The following is a 22553-nucleotide window of genomic DNA, read 5'->3' on the forward strand; positions in this document are numbered from 1 at the left end:
CTGGGAGACTGCGTTACTGGGAGACTGTGTTACTGGGAGACTGCGTTACTGGGAGACTGTGTTACTGGGAGACTGTGTTACTGGGAAACTGTGTTACTGGGAGACTGCGTTAATGGGAGACCGTGTTACTGGGAGACTGCATTGCTGGGAGACTGTGTTGCTGGAAGACGGCGTTACTGGGAGACTGTGTTACTGGGAGACTGCGTTACTGGGAGACTGTGTTACTGGGAGACTGTTACTGGGAGACTGCGTTACTGGGAGACCGTGTTACTGGGAGACTGCGTTACTGGGAGACCGCGTTACTGGGAGACTGTGCTACTGGGAGACTGTGTTACTGGGAGACAGTGTTACTGGGAGACTGCGTTACTGGGAGACTGTGTTACTGGGAGATTGCGTTACTGGGAGACTGTGTTATTGGGAGACTGTTACTGGGAGACTGTGTTACTGGGAGACCGTCTAACTGGGAGACTGCATTACTGGGAGACCGTGTTACTGGGAGACTGCGTTACTGGGAGACCGTGTTGCTGGGAGACTGCGTTACTGGGAGACGGTGTTCCTGGGAAACTGCGTTAATGGGAGACTGCGTTACTGGGAGACTGTTACTGGGAGACTGCGTTACTGGGAGACCGTGTTACTGGGAGACTGCATTGCTGGGAGACTGTGTTACTGGGAGACTGCATTACTGGGAGACTGTATTACTGGGAGACTGCGTTAAAGGGAGACTGAGTTACTGGGAGACTGTTACTGAAAGACTGCGTTACTGGGAGACCGTGCTACTGGGAGACTGCATTGCTGGGAGACCGTGTTACTGGGAGACTGCGTTACTGGGAGACCGCGTTACTGGGAGACTGTGCTACTGGGAGACTGTGTTACTGGGAGACAGTGTTACTGGGAGACTGCGTTACTGGGAGACTGTGTTACTGGGAGATTGCGTTACTGGGAGACTGTGTTATTGGGAGACTGTTACTGGGAGACTGCGTTACTGGGAGACCGTCTAACTGGGAGACTGCATTACTGGGAGACCGTGTTACTGGGAGACTGCGTTACTGGGAGACCGTGTTGCTGGGAGACTGCGTTACTGGGAGACGGTGTTCCTGGGAAACTGCGTTAATGGGAGACTGCGTTACTGGGAGACTGTTACTGGGAGACTGCGTTACTGGGAGACCGTGTTACTGGGAGACTGCATTGCTGGGAGACTGTATTACTGGGAGACTGCGTTAAAGGGAGACTGAGTTACTGGGAGACTGTTACTGAAAGACTGCGTTACTGGGAGACCGTGCTACTGGGAGACTGCATTACTGGGAGACTGCGTTACTGGGAGACTGCGCCTCTGTGAGACTGTGCTGCTGGGAGACTGCGTAACTGGGAGACCGGGTTACTGGGAGATTGTGTTACTGGGAGACTGTGTTACTGGGAGACCGTGTTACTGGGAGACTGCATTGCTGGGAGACTGCGTTACTGGGAGACTGCGTTACTGGGAGACTGTTACTGAGAGACTGCATTACTGGGAGACTGTGTTACTGGGAGACTGCATTACTGGGAAACTGTGTTACTGGGAAACTGTGTTACTGGGAAACTGTGTTACTGGGAGACTGTTACTGGGAGACTGCGTTACTGGGGGACCGCGTTACTGGGAGACGGTGTTACTGGGAGACGGTGTTACTCGGGGACTGTGTTACTGGGAGACTGCGTTACTGGGAGACTGTGCTACTGGGAGACTGCATTGCTGGGAGACTGCGTTACTGGGAGACTGTGTTACTGGGAGACTGTTTTACCGGGAAACTGTGTTCCTGGGAGACTGTGTTACTGGGAGACTGTGTCTGGGAGACTGCGTTACTGGGAGACTGTGTTACTGGGAGACTGTGTTACTGGGAAACTGTGTTACTGGGAGACTGCGTTAATGGGAGACTGTGTTACTGGGAGACTGCGTTACTGGGAGACCGTGTTACTGGGAGACTGTTAGTGGGAGACTGTTACTGGGAGACTGTGTTACTGGGAGACTGTGTTACTGGGAGACTGTTACTGGCAGACCGTGTTACTGGGAGACTGCGTTACTGGGAGACTGCGTTACTGGGAGACTGCGTTACTGGGAGACGGTGTTACTGGGAGACTGCGTTACTGGGAGACTGTGTTACTGGGAGACTGCATTACTGGGAAACTGTGTTACTGGGAAACTGTGTTACTGGGAAACTGTGTTACTGGGAGACTGTTACTGGGAGACTGCGTTACTGGGAGACCGCAGTACTGGGAGACGGTGTTACTGGGAGACGGTGTTACTCGGAGACTGTGTTACTGGGAGACTGCGTTACTGGGAGACTGCGTTACTGGGAGACTGTGCTACTGGGAGACTGCATTGCTGGGAGACTGCGTTACTGGGAGACTGTGTTACTGGGAGACTGTGTTACCGGGAAACTGTGTTACTGGGAGACTGTGTTACTGGGAGACTGTGTCTGGGAGACTGCGTTACTGGGAGACGGTGTTACTGGGAGACTGTGTTACTGGAAAACTGTGTTACTGGGAGACTGCGTTAATGGGAGACCGTGTTACTGGGAGACTGCATTGCTGGGAGACTGTGTTGCTGGAAGACGGCGTTACTGGGAGACTGTGTTACTGGGAGACTGCGTTACTGGGAGACTGTGTTACTGGGAGACTGTGTTACTGGGAGACTGCGTTACTGGGAGACTATGTTACTGGGAGACTGTTACTGGGAGACTGCGTTACTGGGAGACTGTGTTATTGGGAGACTGTTACTGGGAGACTGTTACTGGGAGACTGCGTTACTGGGAGACTGTGTTATTGGGAGACTGTTACTGGGAAACTGCGTTACTGGGAGACTGTGTTATTGGGAGACTGTTACTGGGAGACTGTTACTGGGAGACTGCGTTACTGGGAGACTGTGTTATTGGGAGACTGTTACTGGGAAACTGCGTTACTGGGAGACTATGTTACTGGGAGACTGTTACTGGGAAACTGCGTTACTGGGAGACTGTGTTATTGGGAGACTGTTACTGGGAGACTGTTACTGGGAGACTGCGTTACTGGGAGACCGTGTTACTGGGAGACTGTTACTGGGAGACTGTTACTGGGAGACTGTTCCTGGGAGACTGCTTTACTGGGAGACTGTGTTACTGGGAGACTATGACTGGGAGACTGTGTTACTGGGAGACTGCTACTGGGAGACTGCATTGCTGGGAGACTGCGTTACTGGGAGACTGTGTTACTGGGAGACTATTACTGGGAGACTGTGTTACTGGGAGACTGCGTTACTGGGAGACCGTGTTACTGGGAGACCACGTTACTGGGAGACTGTGTTACTGGGAGACTGTGTTACTGGGAGACTGCGTTACTGGGAGACTGTGTTACTGGGAGACTGCGTTACTGGGAGACTGTGTTACTGGGAGACTGTGTTACTGGGAAACTGTGTTACTGGGAGACTGCGTTAATGGGAGACCGTGTTACTGGGAGACTGCATTGCTGGGAGACTGTGTTGCTGGAAGACGGCGTTACTGGGAGACTGTGTTACTGGGAGACTGCGTTACTGGGAGACTGTGTTACTGGGAGACTGTTACTGGGAGACTGCGTTACTGGGAGACCGTGTTACTGGGAGACTGCGTTACTGGGAGACCGCGTTACTGGGAGACTGTGCTACTGGGAGACTGTGTTACTGGGAGACAGTGTTACTGGGAGACTGCGTTACTGGGAGACTGTGTTACTGGGAGATTGCGTTACTGGGAGACTGTGTTATTGGGAGACTGTTACTGGGAGACTGTGTTACTGGGAGACCGTCTAACTGGGAGACTGCATTACTGGGAGACCGTGTTACTGGGAGACTGCGTTACTGGGAGACCGTGTTGCTGGGAGACTGCGTTACTGGGAGACGGTGTTCCTGGGAAACTGCGTTAATGGGAGACTGCGTTACTGGGAGACTGTTACTGGGAGACTGCGTTACTGGGAGACCGTGTTACTGGGAGACTGCATTGCTGGGAGACTGTGTTACTGGGAGACTGCGTTACTGGGAGACTGTATTACTGGGAGACTGCGTTAAAGGGAGACTGAGTTACTGGGAGACTGTTACTGAAAGACTGCGTTACTGGGAGACCGTGCTACTGGGAGACTGCATTGCTGGGAGACCGTGTTACTGGGAGACTGCGTTACTGGGAGACCGCGTTACTGGGAGACTGTGCTACTGGGAGACTGTGTTACTGGGAGACAGTGTTACTGGGAGACTGCGTTACTGGGAGACTGTGTTACTGGGAGATTGCGTTACTGGGAGACTGTGTTATTGGGAGACTGTTACTGGGAGACTGCGTTACTGGGAGACCGTCTAACTGGGAGACTGCATTACTGGGAGACCGTGTTACTGGGAGACTGCGTTACTGGGAGACCGTGTTGCTGGGAGACTGCGTTACTGGGAGACGGTGTTCCTGGGAAACTGCGTTAATGGGAGACTGCGTTACTGGGAGACTGTTACTGGGAGACTGCGTTACTGGGAGACCGTGTTACTGGGAGACTGCATTGCTGGGAGACTGTGTTACTGGGAGACTGCGTTACTGGGAGACTGTATTACTGGGAGACTGCGTTAAAGGGAGACTGAGTTACTGGGAGACTGTTACTGAAAGACTGCGTTACTGGGAGACCGTGCTACTGGGAGACTGCATTACTGGGAGACTGCGTTACTGGGAGACTGCGCCTCTGTGAGACTGTGCTGCTGGGAGACTGCGTAACTGGGAGACCGGGTTACTGGGAGATTGTGTTACTGGGAGACTGTGTTACTGGGAGACAGTGTTACTGGGAGACTGTTACTGGGAGACTGCGTTACTGGGAGACCGTGTTACTGGGAGACTGCATTGCTGGGAGACTGCGTTACTGGGAGACTGCGTTACTGGGAGACTGTTACTGAGAGACTGCATTACTGGGAGACTGTGTTACTGGGAGACTGCATTACTGGGAAACTGTGTTACTGGGAAACTGTGTTACTGGGAAACTGTGTTACTGGGAGACTGTTACTGGGAGACTGCGTTACTGGGGGACCGCGTTACTGGGAGACGGTGTTACTGGGAGACGGTGTTACTCGGGGACTGTGTTACTGGGAGACTGCGTTACTGGGAGACTGTGCTACTGGGAGACTGCATTGCTGGGAGACTGCGTTACTGGGAGACTGTGTTACTGGGAGACTGTTTTACCGGGAAACTGTGTTCCTGGGAGACTGTGTTACTGGGAGACTGTGTCTGGGAGACTGCGTTACTGGGAGACTGTGTTACTGGGAGACTGTGTTACTGGGAAACTGTGTTACTGGGAGACTGCGTTAATGGGAGACTGTGTTACTGGGAGACTGCGTTACTGGGAGACCGTGTTACTGGGAGACTGTTAGTGGGAGACTGTTACTGGGAGACTGTGTTACTGGGAGACTGTGTTACTGGGAGACTGTTACTGGCAGACCGTGTTACTGGGAGACTGCGTTACTGGGAGACTGCGTTACTGGGAGACTGCGTTACTGGGAGACGGTGTTACTGGGAGACTGCGTTACTGGGAGACTGTGTTACTGGGAGACTGCATTACTGGGAAACTGTGTTACTGGGAAACTGTGTTACTGGGAAACTGTGTTACTGGGAGACTGTTACTGGGAGACTGCGTTACTGGGAGACCGCAGTACTGGGAGACGGTGTTACTGGGAGACGGTGTTACTCGGAGACTGTGTTACTGGGAGACTGCGTTACTGGGAGACTGCGTTACTGGGAGACTGTGCTACTGGGAGACTGCATTGCTGGGAGACTGCGTTACTGGGAGACTGTGTTACTGGGAGACTGTGTTACCGGGAAACTGTGTTACTGGGAGACTGTGTTACTGGGAGACTGTGTCTGGGAGACTGCGTTACTGGGAGACGGTGTTACTGGGAGACTGTGTTACTGGAAAACTGTGTTACTGGGAGACTGCGTTAATGGGAGACCGTGTTACTGGGAGACTGCATTGCTGGGAGACTGTGTTGCTGGAAGACGGCGTTACTGGGAGACTGTGTTACTGGGAGACTGCGTTACTGGGAGACTGTGTTACTGGGAGACTGTTACTGGGAGACTGCGTTACTGGGAGACTGTGTTACTGGGAGACTGTTAGTGGGAGACTGTTACTGGGAGACTGTGTTACTGGGAGACTGTGTTACTGGGAGACTGTTATTGGGAGACCGTGTTAATGGGAGACTGCGTTACTGGGAGACTGCGTTACTGGAAGACTGAGTTACTGGGAGACGGTGTTACTGGGAGACGGTGTTACTGGGAGACTGCGTTACTGGGAGACTGTGTTACTGGGAGACTGTTACTGGGAGACTGCGTTACTGGGAGACTGTGTTACTGGGAGACTGTTAGTGGGAGACTGTTACTGGGAGACTGTGTTACTGGGAGACTGTGTTACTGGGAGACTGTTACTGGCAGACCGTGTTACTGGGAGACCGCGTTACTGGGAGACTGCGTTACTGGGAGACTGCGTTACTGGGAGACGGTGTTACTGGGAGACTGCGTTACTGGGAGACTGCGTTACTGGGAGACTGTGTTACTGGGAGACCGTGTTACTGGGAGACTGCGTTACTGGGAGACTGCGTTACTGGGAGACTGTGTTACTGGGAAATCGTGTTACTGGGAGACTGTGTTACTGGGAGACTGCGTTACTGGGAAATCGTGTTACTGGGAGACTGTGTTACTGGGAGACTGCGTTACTGGGAGACTATGTTACTGGGAGACTGTTACTGGGAGACTGCGTTACTGGGAGACTGTGTTATTGGGAGACTGTTACTGGGAGACTGTTACTGGGAGACTGCGTTACTGGGAGACTGTGTTATTGGGAGACTGTTACTGGGAAACTGCGTTACTGGGAGACTGTGTTATTGGGAGACTGTTACTGGGAGACTGTTACTGGGAGACTGCGTTACTGGGAGACTGTGTTATTGGGAGACTGTTACTGGGAAACTGCGTTACTGGGAGACTATGTTACTGGGAGACTGTTACTGGGAAACTGCGTTACTGGGAGACTGTGTTATTGGGAGACTGTTACTGGGAGACTGTTACTGGGAGACTGCGTTACTGGGAGACCGTGTTACTGGGAGACTGTTACTGGGAGACTGTTACTGGGAGACTGTTCCTGGGAGACTGCTTTACTGGGAGACTGTGTTACTGGGAGACTATGACTGGGAGACTGTGTTACTGGGAGACTGCTACTGGGAGACTGCATTGCTGGGAGACTGCGTTACTGGGAGACTGTGTTACTGGGAGACTATTACTGGGAGACTGTGTTACTGGGAGACTGCGTTACTGGGAGACCGTGTTACTGGGAGACCACATTACTGGGAGACTGTGTTACTGGGAGACTGTGTTACTGGGAGACTGCGTTACTGGGAGACTGTGTTACTGGGAGACTGCGTTACTGGGAGACTGTGTTACTGGGAGACTGTGTTACTGGGAAACTGTGTTACTGGGAGACTGCGTTAATGGGAGACCGTGTTACTGGGAGACTGCATTGCTGGGAGACTGTGTTGCTGGAAGACGGCGTTACTGGGAGACTGTGTTACTGGGAGACTGCGTTACTGGGAGACTGTGTTACTGGGAGACTGTTACTGGGAGACTGCGTTACTGGGAGACCGTGTTACTGGGAGACTGCGTTACTGGGAGACCGCGTTACTGGGAGACTGTGCTACTGGGAGACTGTGTTACTGGGAGACAGTGTTACTGGGAGACTGCGTTACTGGGAGACTGTGTTACTGGGAGATTGCGTTACTGGGAGACTGTGTTATTGGGAGACTGTTACTGGGAGACTGCGTTACTGGGAGACCGTCTAACTGGGAGACTGCATTACTGGGAGACCGTGTTACTGGGAGACTGCGTTACTGGGAGACCGTGTTGCTGGGAGACTGCGTTACTGGGAGACGGTGTTCCTGGGAAACTGCGTTAATGGGAGACTGCGTTACTGGGAGACTGTTACTGGGAGACTGCGTTACTGGGAGACCGTGTTACTGGGAGACTGCATTGCTGGGAGACTGTGTTACTGGGAGACTGCGTTACTGGGAGACTGTATTACTGGGAGACTGCGTTAAAGGGAGACTGAGTTACTGGGAGACTGTTACTGAAAGACTGCGTTACTGGGAGACCGTGCTACTGGGAGACTGCATTGCTGGGAGACCGTGTTACTGGGAGACTGCGTTACTGGGAGACCGCGTTACTGGGAGACTGTGCTACTGGGAGACTGTGTTACTGGGAGACAGTGTTACTGGGAGACTGCGTTACTGGGAGACTGTGTTACTGGGAGATTGCGTTACTGGGAGACTGTGTTATTGGGAGACTGTTACTGGGAGACTGCGTTACTGGGAGACCGTCTAACTGGGAGACTGCATTACTGGGAGACCGTGTTACTGGGAGACTGCGTTACTGGGAGACCGTGTTGCTGGGAGACTGCGTTACTGGGAGACGGTGTTCCTGGGAAACTGCGTTAATGGGAGACTGCGTTACTGGGAGACTGTTACTGGGAGACTGCGTTACTGGGAGACCGTGTTACTGGGAGACTGCATTGCTGGGAGACTGTGTTACTGGGAGACTGCGTTACTGGGAGACTGTATTACTGGGAGACTGCGTTAAAGGGAGACTGAGTTACTGGGAGACTGTTACTGAAAGACTGCGTTACTGGGAGACCGTGCTACTGGGAGACTGCATTACTGGGAGACTGCGTTACTGGGAGACTGCGCCTCTGTGAGACTGTGCTGCTGGGAGACTGCGTAACTGGGAGACCGGGTTACTGGGAGATTGTGTTACTGGGAGACTGTGTTACTGGGAGACAGTGTTACTGGGAGACTGTTACTGGGAGACTGCGTTACTGGGAGACCGTGTTACTGGGAGACTGCGTTACTGGGAGACTGCGTTACTGGGAGACTGTTACTGAGAGACTGCATTACTGGGAGACTGTGTTACTGGGAGACTGCATTACTGGGAAACTGTGTTACTGGGAAACTGTGTTACTGGGAAACTGTGTTACTGGGAGACTGTTACTGGGAGACTGCGTTACTGGGGGACCGCGTTACTGGGAGACGGTGTTACTGGGAGACGGTGTTACTCGGGGACTGTGTTACTGGGAGACTGCGTTACTGGGAGACTGTGCTACTGGGAGACTGCATTGCTGGGAGACTGCGTTACTGGGAGACTGTGTTACTGGGAGACTGTTTTACCGGGAAACTGTGTTCCTGGGAGACTGTGTTACTGGGAGACTGTGTCTGGGAGACTGCGTTACTGGGAGACTGTGTTACTGGGAGACTGTGTTACTGGGAAACTGTGTTACTGGGAGACTGCGTTAATGGGAGACTGTGTTACTGGGAGACTGCGTTACTGGGAGACTGTGTTACTGGGAGACTGTTACTGGGAGACTGCGTTACTGGGAGACCGTGTTACTGGGAGACTGTTAGTGGGAGGCTGTTACTGGGAGACTGTGTTACTGGGAGACTGTGTTACTGGGAGACTGTTATTGGGAGACCGTGTTACTGGGAGACTGCGTTACTGGCAGACTGTGTTACTGGGAGACGGTGTTACTGGGAGACGGTGTTACTGGGAGACTGCGTTACTGGGAGACTGTGTTACTGGGAGACTGTTACTGGGAGACTGCGTTACTGGGAGACCGTGTTACTGGGAGACTGTGTTACTGGGAGACTGTTACTGGCAGACCGTGTTACTGGGAGACTGCGTTACTGGGAGACTGCGTTACTGGCAGACTGTGTTACTGGGAGACGGTGTTGCTGGGAGACTGCGTTACTGGGAGACTGTTACTGGGAGACTGCGTTAATGGGAGACTGTGTTACTGGGAGACTGCGTTACTGGGAGACTGTGTTACTGGGAGACTGTGTTACTGGGAGACTTTTACTGGGAGACTGTTCCTGGGAGACTGCTTTACTGGGAGACTTTGTTACTCGGAGACTGTGTTATTGGGAGACTGGGTCACTGGGAGACTGCGTTACTGGGGTTACTGGGAGACTATTACTTGGAGACTGTGTTACTGGGAGACTGCGTTACTGGGAGACCGTGTTACTGGGAGACTGTTACTGGGAGACTGTGTTACTGGGAGACTGTGTTACTGGGAGACTGCGTTACTGGGAGACTGTTTTACTGGGAGACTGTGTTACTGGGAGACTGTGTTACTGGGAGACTGTTACTGGGAGACTGCGTTACAGGGAGACCGCGTTACTGGGAGACTGCGTTACTGGGAGACTGTCTTACTGGGAGACTGTTACTGGGAGACTGTGTTACTGGGAGACTGTGTTACTGGGAGACTGTTACTGGGAGACTGCGTTACAGGGAGACCGCGTTACTGGGAGACTGCGTTACTGGGAGACTGTCTTACTGGGAGACTGTTACTGGGAGACTGTGTTACTGGGAGACTGTGTTACTGGGAGCCTGTTACTGGGAGACTGCGTTACAGGGAGACCGCGTTACTTGGAGACTGCGTTACTGGGAGACTGTGTTATTGGGAGACTGCTTTACTGGGAGACTGTGTTACTGGGAGACTGTGTTACTGGGAGACTGTGTTACTGGGAGACTACGTTACTGGGAGACTGCGTTACTGGGAGACTGCGTTACTGGGAGACTGCGTTACTGGGAGACTATTACTGGGAGACTGTGTTACTGGGAGACTGCATTGCTGGGAGACTGTGTTACTGGGAGACTGCGTTACTGGGAGACTGTATTACTGGGAGACTGCGTTAAAGGGAGACTGAGTTACTGGGAGACTGTTACTGAAAGACTGCGTTACTGGGAGACCGTGCTACTGGGAGACTGCATTACTGGGAGACTGCGTTACTGGGAGACTGCGCCTCTGTGAGACTGTGCTGCTGGGAGACTGCGTAACTGGGAGACCGGGTTACTGGGAGATTGTGTTACTGGGAGACTGTGTTACTGGGAGACAGTGTTACTGGGAGACTGTTACTGGGAGACTGCGTTACTGGGAGACCGTGTTACTGGGAGACTGCATTGCTGGGAGACTGCGTTACTGGGAGACTGCGTTACTGGGAGACTGTTACTGAGAGACTGCATTACTGGGAGACTGTGTTACTGGGAGACTGCATTACTGGGAAACTGTGTTACTGGGAAACTGTGTTACTGGGAAACTGTGTTACTGGGAGACTGTTACTGGGAGACTGCGTTACTGGGGGACCGCGTTACTGGGAGACGGTGTTACTGGGAGACGGTGTTACTCGGGGACTGTGTTACTGGGAGACTGCGTTACTGGGAGACTGTGCTACTGGGAGACTGCATTGCTGGGAGACTGCGTTACTGGGAGACTGTGTTACTGGGAGACTGTTTTACCGGGAAACTGTGTTCCTGGGAGACTGTGTTACTGGGAGACTGTGTCTGGGAGACTGCGTTACTGGGAGACTGTGTTACTGGGAGACTGTGTTACTGGGAAACTGTGTTACTGGGAGACTGCGTTAATGGGAGACTGTGTTACTGGGAGACTGCGTTACTGGGAGACTGTGTTACTGGGAGACTGTTACTGGGAGACTGCGTTACTGGGAGACCGTGTTACTGGGAGACTGTTATTGGGAGGCTGTTACTGGGAGACTGTGTTACTGGGAGACTGTGTTACTGGGAGACTGTTATTGGGAGACCGTGTTACTGGGAGACTGCGTTACTGGCAGACTGTGTTACTGGGAGACGGTGTTACTGGGAGACGGTGTTACTGGGAGACTGCGTTACTGGGAGACTGTGTTACTGGGAGACTGTTACTGGGAGACTGCGTTACTGGGAGACCGTGTTACTGGGAGACTGTGTTACTGGGAGACTGTTACTGGCAGACCGTGTTACTGGGAGACTGCGTTACTGGGAGACTGCGTTACTGGCAGACTGTGTTACTGGGAGACGGTGTTGCTGGGAGACTGCGTTACTGGGAGACTGTTACTGGGAGACTGCGTTAATGGGAGACTGTGTTACTGGGAGACTGCGTTACTGGGAGACTGTGTTACTGGGAGACTGTGTTACTGGGAGACTTTTACTGGGAGACTGTTCCTGGGAGACTGCTTTACTGGGAGACTTTGTTACTCGGAGACTGTGTTATTGGGAGACTGGGTCACTGGGAGACTGCGTTACTGGGGTTACTGGGAGACTATTACTTGGAGACTGTGTTACTGGGAGACTGCGTTACTGGGAGACCGTGTTACTGGGAGACTGTTACTGGGAGACTGTGTTACTGGGAGACTGTGTTACTGGGAGACTGCGTTACTGGGAGACTGTTTTACTGGGAGACTGTGTTACTGGGAGACTGTGTTACTGGGAGACTGTTACTGGGAGACTGCGTTACAGGGAGACCGCGTTACTGGGAGACTGCGTTACTGGGAGACTGTCTTACTGGGAGACTGTTACTGGGAGACTGTGTTACTGGGAGACTGTGTTACTGGGAGACTGTTACTGGGAGACTGCGTTACAGGGAGACCGCGTTACTGGGAGACTGCGTTACTGGGAGACTGTCTTACTGGGAGACTGTTACTGGGAGACTGTGTTACTGGGAGACTGTGTTACTGGGAGACTGTTACTGGGAGACTGCGTTACAGGGAGACCGCGTTACTTGGAGACTGCGTTACTGGGAGACTGTGTTATTGGGAGACTGCTTTACTGGGAGACTGTGTTACTGGGAGACTGTGTTACTGGGAGACTGTGTTACTGGGAGACTACGTTACTGGGAGACTGCGTTACTGGGAGACTGCGTTACTGGGAGACTGCGTTACTGGGAGACTATTACTGGGAGACTGTGTTACTGGGAGACTGTTACTGGGAGACTGCATTGCTGGGAGACTGCGTTACTGGAAGACTGTGTTACTGGGAGACTATTACTGGGAGACTGTGTTTCTGGGAGACTGCGTTACTGGGAGACCGTGTTACTGGGAGACCGCGTTACTGGGAGACTGTGTTACTGGGAGACTGTTACTGGGAGACTGTGTTACTGGGAGACTGTGTTACTGGGAGACTGTGTTATTGGGAGACTGTGTTACTGGGAGACTGTGTTATTGGGAGACTGTGTTACTGGGAGACTGTGTTACTGGGAGACTGTGTTACTGGGAGACTGTTACTGGGAGACTGTTTTACTGGGAGACTGTGTTACTGGGAGACTGTGTTACTGGGAGACTGTTACTGGGAGACTGCGTTACTGGGAGACCGCGTTACTGGGAGACTGCGTTACTGGGAGACTGTGTTACTGGGAGACTGTTACTGGGAGACAGCGTTACTGGGAGACCGTGTTACTGGGAGACCGTGTTACTGGGAGACGGTGTTACTGGGAGACGGTGTTACTGGGAGACTGCGTTGCTGGGAGACTGTGCTGCTGGGAGACTGCTTTACTGGGAGACCGTGTTACTGGGAGACTGCATTGCTGGGAGACTGCGTTTCTGGGAGACTGTGTTACTGGGAGACTGTTACTTGGAGACTGCGTTACTGGGAGACTGTGTTACTGGGAGACTGTGTTACTGGGAGACTGCGTTACTGGGAAACTGTGTTACTGGGAGACTGTTTTACTGGGAGACTGTGTTACTGGGAGACTGTGTTACTGGGAGACTGCATTACTGGGAAACTGTGTTACTGGGAGACTGTTTTACTGGGAGACTGTGTTACTGGGAGACTGTGTTACTGGGAGACTGTGTTACTGGGAGACTGCGTTACTGGGAAACTGTGTTACTGGGAGACTGTTTTACTGGGAGACTGTGTTACTGGGAGACTGTGTTACTGGGAGACTGTGTTACTGGGAGATTGCTTTACTGGGAGACGGTGTTGCGGGGAGACGGTGTTACTGGGAGACTGTTACTGGGAGACTGTGTTACTGGGAGACTGTGTTATTGGGAGACTGTGTTACTGGGAGACTGTGTTATTGGGAGACTGTGTTACTGGGAGACTGTGTTACTGGGAGACTGTGTTACTGGGAGACTGTTACTGGGAGACTGTTTTACTGGGAGACTGTGTTACTGGGAGACTGTGTTACTGGGAGACTGTTACTGGGAGACTGCGTTACTGGGAGACCGCGTTACTGGGAGACTGCGTTACTGGGAGACTGTGTTACTGGGAGACTGTTACTGGGAGACAGCGTTACTGGGAGACCGTGTTACTGGGAGACCGTGTTACTGGGAGACGGTGTTACTGGGAGACGGTGTTACTGGGAGACTGCGTTGCTGGGAGACTGTGCTGCTGGGAGACTGCTTTACTGGGAGACCGTGTTACTGGGAGACTGCATTGCTGGGAGACTGCGTTTCTGGGAGACTGTGTTACTGGGAGACTGTTACTTGGAGACTGCGTTACTGGGAGACTGTGTTACTGGGAGACTGTGTTACTGGGAGACTGCGTTACTGGGAAACTGTGTTACTGGGAGACTGTTTTACTGGGAGACTGTGTTACTGGGAGACTGTGTTACTGGGAGACTGCATTACTGGGAAACTGTGTTACTGGGAGACTGTTTTACTGGGAGACTGTGTTACTGGGAGACTGTGTTACTGGGAGACTGTGTTACTGGGAGACTGCGTTACTGGGAAACTGTGTTACTGGGAGACTGTTTTACTGGGAGACTGTGTTACTGGGAGACTGTGTTACTGGGAGACTGTGTTACTGGGAGATTGCTTTACTGGGAGACGGTGTTGCGGGGAGACGGTGTTGCTGGGAAACTGCGTTACTGGGAGACTGCGTTACTGGGGGACTGCGTTACTGGGAGACTGCGTTACTAGGAGACTGCGTTGCTGGGAGACTGCGTTGCTGGGAGACTGCATTACTGGGAGACTGCGTTACTGGGAAACTGCGTTGCTGGGAGACTGCGTTACTGGGAGACTGTTATTGGAAAATTGTGTTGCTGGGAGACTGCGTTATTGGGAGTCTGCATTACTGGGAGACGGTGTTACTGGTAGACGGCGTTGCTGGGAGACTGCGTTAATGGGAGACTGCGTTGCTGGGAGACTGCTTTGCAGTGAGACTGTGTTACTGGGAGACTGTGTTACTGGGAGACTGCGTTACTGGGAGACTGCGTTACTGGCAGACTGCGTTACTGGGAAAATGCGTTGCTGGGAGACTGCGCTGCTGGGAGACTGCATTACTGGGAGACTGTGTTACTGGGAAACTGTGTTACTGGGAGACTGCATTGCTGGGAGACTGCGTTACTGGCAGACTGCATTACTGGGAGACTGTATTAATGGGAGACTGCATTGCTGGGAGACTGCGTTACTGGGAGACTGCGCTGCTGGGAGACTGTATTACTGGGAGACTGCCTCACTGGGAAAATGCGTTCCTGGGAGACTGCTTTGCAGGGAGACTGAGTTGCAGGGAGACTGCGTTACTGGGAGACTGCGTTACTGGGAGACGGCGTTACTGGGAGACGGCGTTACTGGGAGACTGCGTTACTGGGAGTCTGTGTTACTGGGAGACTGCGTTACTGGGAGACTGCGTTACTGGGAGACCGTGTTACTGGGAGACTGCATTGCTGGGAGACTGTGTTACTGGGAGACTGCGTTACTGGGAGACTGTGTTACTTGGAGACTGTTACTGGGACACTGTGTTACTGGGAGACTGTTACTGGGAGACTGCGTTACTGGGAGACTGCGTTACTGGGAGACTGTGTTGCTGGGAGACTGCGTTACTGGGAGACTGTGTTACTGGGAGACTGTGTTACTGGGAGACTGTTACTGGGAGACTGTGTTACTGGGACACTGTTACTGGGAGACTGTGTTACTGGGAGACCGCGTTACTGGGAGACCGAGTTACTGGGAGACTGTGTTACTGGGAGACTGTGTTACTGGGAGACTGTTTTACTGGGAGACTGTGTTACTGGGAGACTGTGTTACTGGGAGACTGTGTTACTGGGAGACGGTGTTACTGGGAGACTGTGTTACTGGGAGACTGTGTTACTGGGAGACTGTGTTACTGGGAGACTGTGTTACTGGGAGACTGTGTTATTGGAAAATTGCATTGCTGGGAGACTGCGTTATTGGGAGTCTGCATTACTGGGAGACTGTGTTACTGGGAGACTGCTTTGCTGGGAGACTGCGTTGCTGGGAGACTGCATTGCTGGGAGACTGTGTTACTGGGAGACTGCGTTACTGGGAGACTGCGTTACTGGGAAACTGCGTTACTTGGAGACTGCGTTACTGGGAGACTGCATTGCTGGGAGACTGTGTTACTGGGAAACTGCGTTACTGGGAGACTGCATTGCTGGGAGACTGTGTTACTGGGAGACTGCATTGCTGGGAGACTGTGTTACTGGGAGACTGCGTTACTGGGAGACTGCGTTACTTGGAGACTGCGTTACTGGGAGACTGCGCTGCTGGGAGAATGCGTTACTGGGAGACTGCGCTGCTGGGAGACTGTATTACTGGGAGACTGCATTGCTGGGAGAGTGCGTTATTGGGAGACTGTGTTACTGGGAGACTGTATTACTGGGAGACTGCCTTACTGGGAGACTGCGTTACTGGGAGAATGCGTTACTGGGAGACTGCGTTACTGGGAGACTGCGCTGCTGGGAGAATGCGTTACTGGGAGACTGCGCTGCTGGGAGACTGTATTACTGGGAGACTGCATTGCTGGGAGAGTGCGTTACTGGGAGACTGTGTTACTGGGAGACTGTATTACTGGGAGACTGCCTTACTGGGAGACTGCGTTACTGGGAGACTGTGTTCCTGGGAGACTGCATTGCTGGGAGAGTGCATTACTGGGAGACTGCGCTGCTGGGAGACAGCGTTACTGGGAGATTGTGTTACTGGGAGACTGCATTATTGGAAGACTGTGTTACTGGGAGACTGCGTTACTGGCAGACTGTGTTACTGGGAGACTGCGTTACTAGGAGACTGCGTTACTGGGAGACTGCGTTGCTGGGAGACTGCATTACTGGGAGACTGCGTTACTGGGAGACTGTTATTGGGAGACTGCGTTATTGGGAGACTGCGTTACTGGGAGACTGTGTTACTGGGAGACTGTGTTGCTGGGAGACTGCGTTGCTGGGAGACTGCGTTGCTGGGAGACTGCGTTGCTGGGAGACTGCGTTACTGGGAGACTGTTACTGGGAGACTGTTACTGGGAGACTGTGTTACTGGGAGACTGTGTTGCTGGGAGACTGTGTTGCTGGGAGACTGCGTTGCTGGGAGACTGTGTTGCTGGGAGACTGCGTTGCTGGGAGCCTGTGTTACTGGGAGCCTGTGTTGCTGGGAGACTGCGTTGCTGGGAGACTGCGTTGCTGGGAGACTGCGTTGCTGGGAGGCTGCGTTGCTGGGAGACTGCGTTGCTGGGAGATGGCGTTACTGGGAGACTGCGTTACTGGGAGACTGTTCCTGGGAGACTGCATTGCTGGAAGACTGCGTTGCTGGGAGACTGCATTGCTGGGAGACTGCGTTACTGGGAGTCTGCGTTACTGGGAGACTGCATTGCTGGGAGACTGCGTTGCTGGGAGAGTGCGTTGCTGGGAGACTTCGTTGCTTTGAGACTGCATTGCTGGGAGAGTGCTTTACTGGGAGACTGCATTACTGGGAGACTGTGTTGCTGGGAGACTGCGTTGCTGGGAGACTGTGTTCCTGGGAGACTGTGTTGCTGGGAGACTGCGTTGCCGGGAGACTGTGTTACTGGGAGACTGTGTTACTGGGAGACTGTGTTATTGGAAAATTGCATTGCTGGGAGACTGCGTTATTGGGAGTCTGCATTACTGGGAGACTGTGTTACTGGGAGACTGCTTTGCTGGGAGACTGCGTTGCTGGGAGACTGCATTGCTGGGAGACTGTGTTACTGGGAGACTGCGTTACTGGGAGACTGCGTTACTGGGAAACTGCGTTACTTGGAGACTGCGTTACTGGGAGACTGCATTGCTGGGAGACTGTGTTACTGGGAAACTGCGTTACTGGGAGACTGCATTGCTGGGAGACTGTGTTACTGGGAGACTGCATTGCTGGGAGACTGTGTTACTGGGAGACTGCGTTACTGGGAGACTGCGTTACTTGGAGACTGCGTTACTGGGAGACTGCGCTGCTGGGAGAATGCGTTACTGGGAGACTGCGCTGCTGGGAGACTGTATTACTGGGAGACTGCATTGCTGGGAGAGTGCGTTATTGGGAGACTGTGTTACTGGGAGACTGTATTACTGGGAGACTGCCTTACTGGGAGACTGCGTTACTGGGAGAATGCGTTACTGGGAGACTGCGTTACTGGGAGACTGCGCTGCTGGGAGAATGCGTTACTGGGAGACTGCGCTGCTGGGAGACTGTATTACTGGGAGACTGCATTGCTGGGAGAGTGCGTTACTGGGAGACTGTGTTACTGGGAGACTGTATTACTGGGAGACTGCCTTACTGGGAGACTGCGTTACTGGGAGACTGTGTTCCTGGGAGACTGCATTGCTGGGAGAGTGCATTACTGGGAGACTGCGCTGCTGGGAGACAGCGTTACTGGGAGATTGTGTTACTGGGAGACTGCATTATTGGAAGACTGTGTTACTGGGAGACTGCGTTACTGGCAGACTGTGTTACTGGGAGACTGCGTTACTAGGAGACTGCGTTACTGGGAGACTGCGTTGCTGGGAGACTGCATTACTGGGAGACTGCGTTACTGGGAGACTGTTATTGGGAGACTGCGTTATTGGGAGACTGCGTTACTGGGAGACTGTGTTACTGGGAGACTGTGTTGCTGGGAGACTGCGTTGCTGGGAGACTGCGTTGCTGGGAGACTGCGTTGCTGGGAGACTGCGTTACTGGGAGACTGTTACTGGGAGACTGTGTTACTGGGAGACTGTGTTGCTGGGAGACTGTGTTGCTGGGAGACTGCGTTGCTGGGAGACTGTGTTGCTGGGAGACTGCGTTGCTGGGAGCCTGTGTTACTGGGAGCCTGTGTTGCTGGGAGACTGCGTTGCTGGGAGACTGCGTTGCTGGGAGACTGCGTTGCTGGGAGGCTGCGTTGCTGGGAGACTGCGTTGCTGGGAGATGGCGTTACTGGGAGACTGCGTTACTGGGAGACTGTTCCTGGGAGACTGCATTGCTGGAAGACTGCGTTGCTGGGAGACTGCATTGCTGGGAGACTGCGTTACTGGGAGTCTGCGTTACTGGGAGACTGCATTGCTGGGAGACTGCGTTGCTGGGAGAGTGCGTTGCTGGGAGACTTCGTTGCTTTGAGACTGCATTGCTGGGAGAGTGCTTTACTGGGAGACTGCATTACTGGGAGACTGTGTTGCTGGGAGACTGCGTTGCTGGGAGACTGTGTTCCTGGGAGACTGTGTTGCTGGGAGACTGCGTTGCCGGGACACGGTATTGCAGGGAGACTGCATTGCTGGAAGACTGCGTTGCTGGGAGACTGCGTTACTGGGAGACTGCGTTACTGGGAGACTGCGTTACTGGGAGACTGCATTACTGGGAGACTGCATTGCTGGGAGACTGCATTGCTGGGAGACTTCATTGCTTGGAGACTGCATTGCTGGGAGACTGCATTACTGGGAGACTGCATTACTGGGAGACTGCATTACTGGGAGACTGCGTTGCTGGGAGACTGCGTTGCTGGGAGACTGTGTTACTGGGAGACTGTGTTGCTGGGAGACTGCGTTGCTGGGACACGGTGTTGCTGGGAGGCTGCGTTGCTGGGAGACTGTGTTGCTGGGAGATGGCGTTACTGGGAGACTGCGTTCCTGGGAGACTGTGCTACTTGGAGACTGTGTTGCTGGAAGACTGCGTTGCTGGGAGACTGCATTGCTGGGAGACTGCTTTACTGGGAGACTGCGTTACTGGGAGACTGCATTGCTGGGAGACTGCGTTGCTGGGAGACTGCGTTGCTGGGAGACTGCGTTACTGGGAGACTGCGTTACTGGGAGACTGCGTTACTGGGAGACTGCATTGCTGGGAGACTGTGTTGCTGGGAGACTGCGTTGCTGGGGGACTGCGTTGCTGGGGGACTGCTTTACTGGGAGACTGCGTTACTGGGAGACTGCGTTCCTGGGAGACTGCGTTCCTGGGAGACGGTGTTACTGGGAGACTGTGTTCCTGGGGGACTGCATTACTTGGGGGAGCCTGTGTTACTGGGAAAAGTTTTGTCGGGGAGAATATGGGGTGTACTTTCGCAGGAGTTCTCCTCATTCACTAACTCCGGTGGATAACCTGCTGAATCCCAATGCTGTTTATACCGTTGTTCCAGGGGTTCCATGACTCTTTTGCTGAAGTTACAGTGAATGAGCAGGAGACCCCCCTGTGGAAATCCACCCCCAATATTTACGGGGCCAACTTGCAGTTACGAGTGAGTGTGGGAACAGGGAATGCTCAAATCAGACTACCGGAATGTGGCAATCAGTAATGAAACACCGTCCGAGGGAACTCAAAGCGATTGTACTCTACCTTCCAACAGACAGCAGATTAATAGCTATAGCCGATCCAATCACTTCCTGCATGTCCGAGCCGATAATTGCCAACTCCACCATCAGCCACAGAAGAATCCGAGGGAACTGCAACATTCACAATACAGCAAGTGTTAGTCATGAGCAAACTGGGAATCGACTGCTGTCATCTGATCTGGTTAATAATCTGAAGTAGCTGAGTGAAACGGCCGGGGAAAATGACAGCGATGTCATTCTCACGTATCACAGAATGCCACTCAGCCCATCTTAATACATCATTCAAAAAGTTCCAAACACACCTTCTCCCCATTGTAACATCCGATTGGTTCTTAACTAATGCCAGGGTTTTTGCCTCCCCTCCTCTATCCAGGTGTTGGTCACTCTGTGTGTAGAGAAACTTCCTGATATCAGACCTAAAATGACCTTTTACTAGTTTGACCCTGTGACCCCACACCCCGCCCCCCTTGTGTTACTCTCACAATTTAATTTAAAGTCATTTTCCAGATTTACCTTTTTCCATTCCCTTAACTATCGGATGTCCCTCGATTAGATCACCTCTCAGATGCTTCCTTTCCAGTTTAAAAAGCCCAGAATGTTCCAGTCTCTCCCCATAACTCAGACTCTTGACACTGTCGACCAGCCTCGTGGCTCCTCTCTACACTGTCTCCAGCGCCTGAATATCTCCCCTGTGTCTCACTGATCGGAACTGGACACCGTGCTCAAGGTGGGTCTGACCAGAACTGGACACCGTGCTCAAGGTGGGTCTGACCGGAATTGGACACAGTGCTCAAGGTGGGTCTGACCAGAACTGGACACCGTGCTCAAGGTGGGTCTGACCAGAACTGGACACAGTGCTCAAGGTGGGTCTGACCAGAACTGGACACAGTGCTCAAGGTGGGTCTGACCAGAACTGGACACAGTGCTCAAGGTGGGTCTGACCAGAACTGGACACAGTGCTCAAGGTGGGTCCGACCAGAACTGGACACAGTGCTCAAGGTGGGTCTGACCAGAACTGGACACAGTGCTCAAGGTGGGTCTGACCAGAACTGGACACAGTGCTCAAGGTGGGTCTGACCAGAACTGGACACAGTGCTCAAGGTGGGTCTGACCAGAACTGGACACAGAGCTCAAGGTGGGTCTGACCAGAACTGGACACCGTGCTCAAGGTGGGTCTGACCAGAACTGGACACAGAGCTCAAGGTGGGTCTGACCAGAACTGGACACAGAGCTCAAGGTGGGTCTGACCAGAACTGGACACAGAGCTCAAGGTGGGTCTGACCAGAACTGGACACAGAGCTCAAGGTGGGTCTGACCAGAACTGGACACAGTGCTCAAGGTGGGTCTGACCAGAACTGGACACAGAGCTCAAGGTGGGTCTGACCAGAACTGGACACAGTGCTCAAGGTGGGTCTGACCAGAACTGGACACAGAGCTCAAGGTGGGTCTGACCAGAACTGGACACAGTGCTCAAGGTGGGTCTGACCAGAACTGGACACAGTGCTCAAGGTGGGTCTGACCAGAACTGGACACAGTGCTCAAGGTGGGTCCGACCAGAACTGGACACAGTGCTCAAGGTGGGTCTGACCAGAACTGGACACAGTGCTCAAGGTGGGTCTGACCAGAACTGGACACAGTGCTCAAGGTGGGTCTGACCAGAACTGGACACGGTGCTCAAGGTGGGTCTGACCAGAGCTGGACACAGTGCTCAAGGTGGGTCTGACCAGAACTGGACACAGTGCTCAAGGTGGGTCTGATCAGAACTGGACACAGTGCTCAAGGTGGGTCTGACCAGAACTGGACACGGTGCTCAAGGTGGGTCTGACCAGAACTGGACACAGTGCTCAAGGTGGGTCTGACCAGAACTGGACACAGTGCTCAAGGTGGGTCTGACCAGAACTGGACACAGTGCTCAAGGTGGGTCTGACCAGAACTGGACACAGTGCTCAAGGTGGGTCTGACTAGAACTGGACACAGTGCTCAAGGTGAGTCTGACCAGAACTGGACACAGTGCTCAAGGTGGGTCTGACCAGAACTGGACACGGTGCTCAAGGTGGGTCTGACCAGAACTGGACACAGTGCTCAAGGTGGGTCTGACCAGAACTGGACACGGTGCTCAAGGTGGGTCTGACCAGAACTGGACACAGTGCTCAAGGTGGGTCTGACTAGAACTGGACACAGTGCTCAAGGTGCGGTCTGATCAGAACTGGACACAGAGCTCAAGG

General features: G+C 53.0%; 2 protein-coding genes across 3 annotated transcripts in view; one reads left to right on the top strand and one right to left on the bottom strand.

The window, feature by feature from the left end:
- Window positions 1–20435, bottom strand: part of LOC147096974 (natural resistance-associated macrophage protein 2-like) — a 451798-nt gene extending 431363 nt beyond the window's left edge. The window contains exon 1 of the mRNA XM_085972680.1: window positions 20333–20435. Within this exon, the coding sequence (XP_085828806.1) occupies window positions 20333–20415 (83 nt within the window). The 5' untranslated portion in view covers window positions 20416–20435. The remainder of the gene's footprint in view (window positions 1–20332) is intronic.
- LOC147096970 (uncharacterized) overlaps window positions 1–22553 on the top strand; it is a 1290222-nt gene that overhangs the window by 1097797 nt on the left and 169872 nt on the right. The window lies entirely within an intron of this gene.

This window comes from Somniosus microcephalus, chromosome 33, assembly GCF_052327205.1.
Source record: "Somniosus microcephalus isolate GS21.2 chromosome 33, FLI_Smic_1.0, whole genome shotgun sequence".
NCBI lineage: Eukaryota > Metazoa > Chordata > Chondrichthyes > Squaliformes > Somniosidae > Somniosus > Somniosus microcephalus.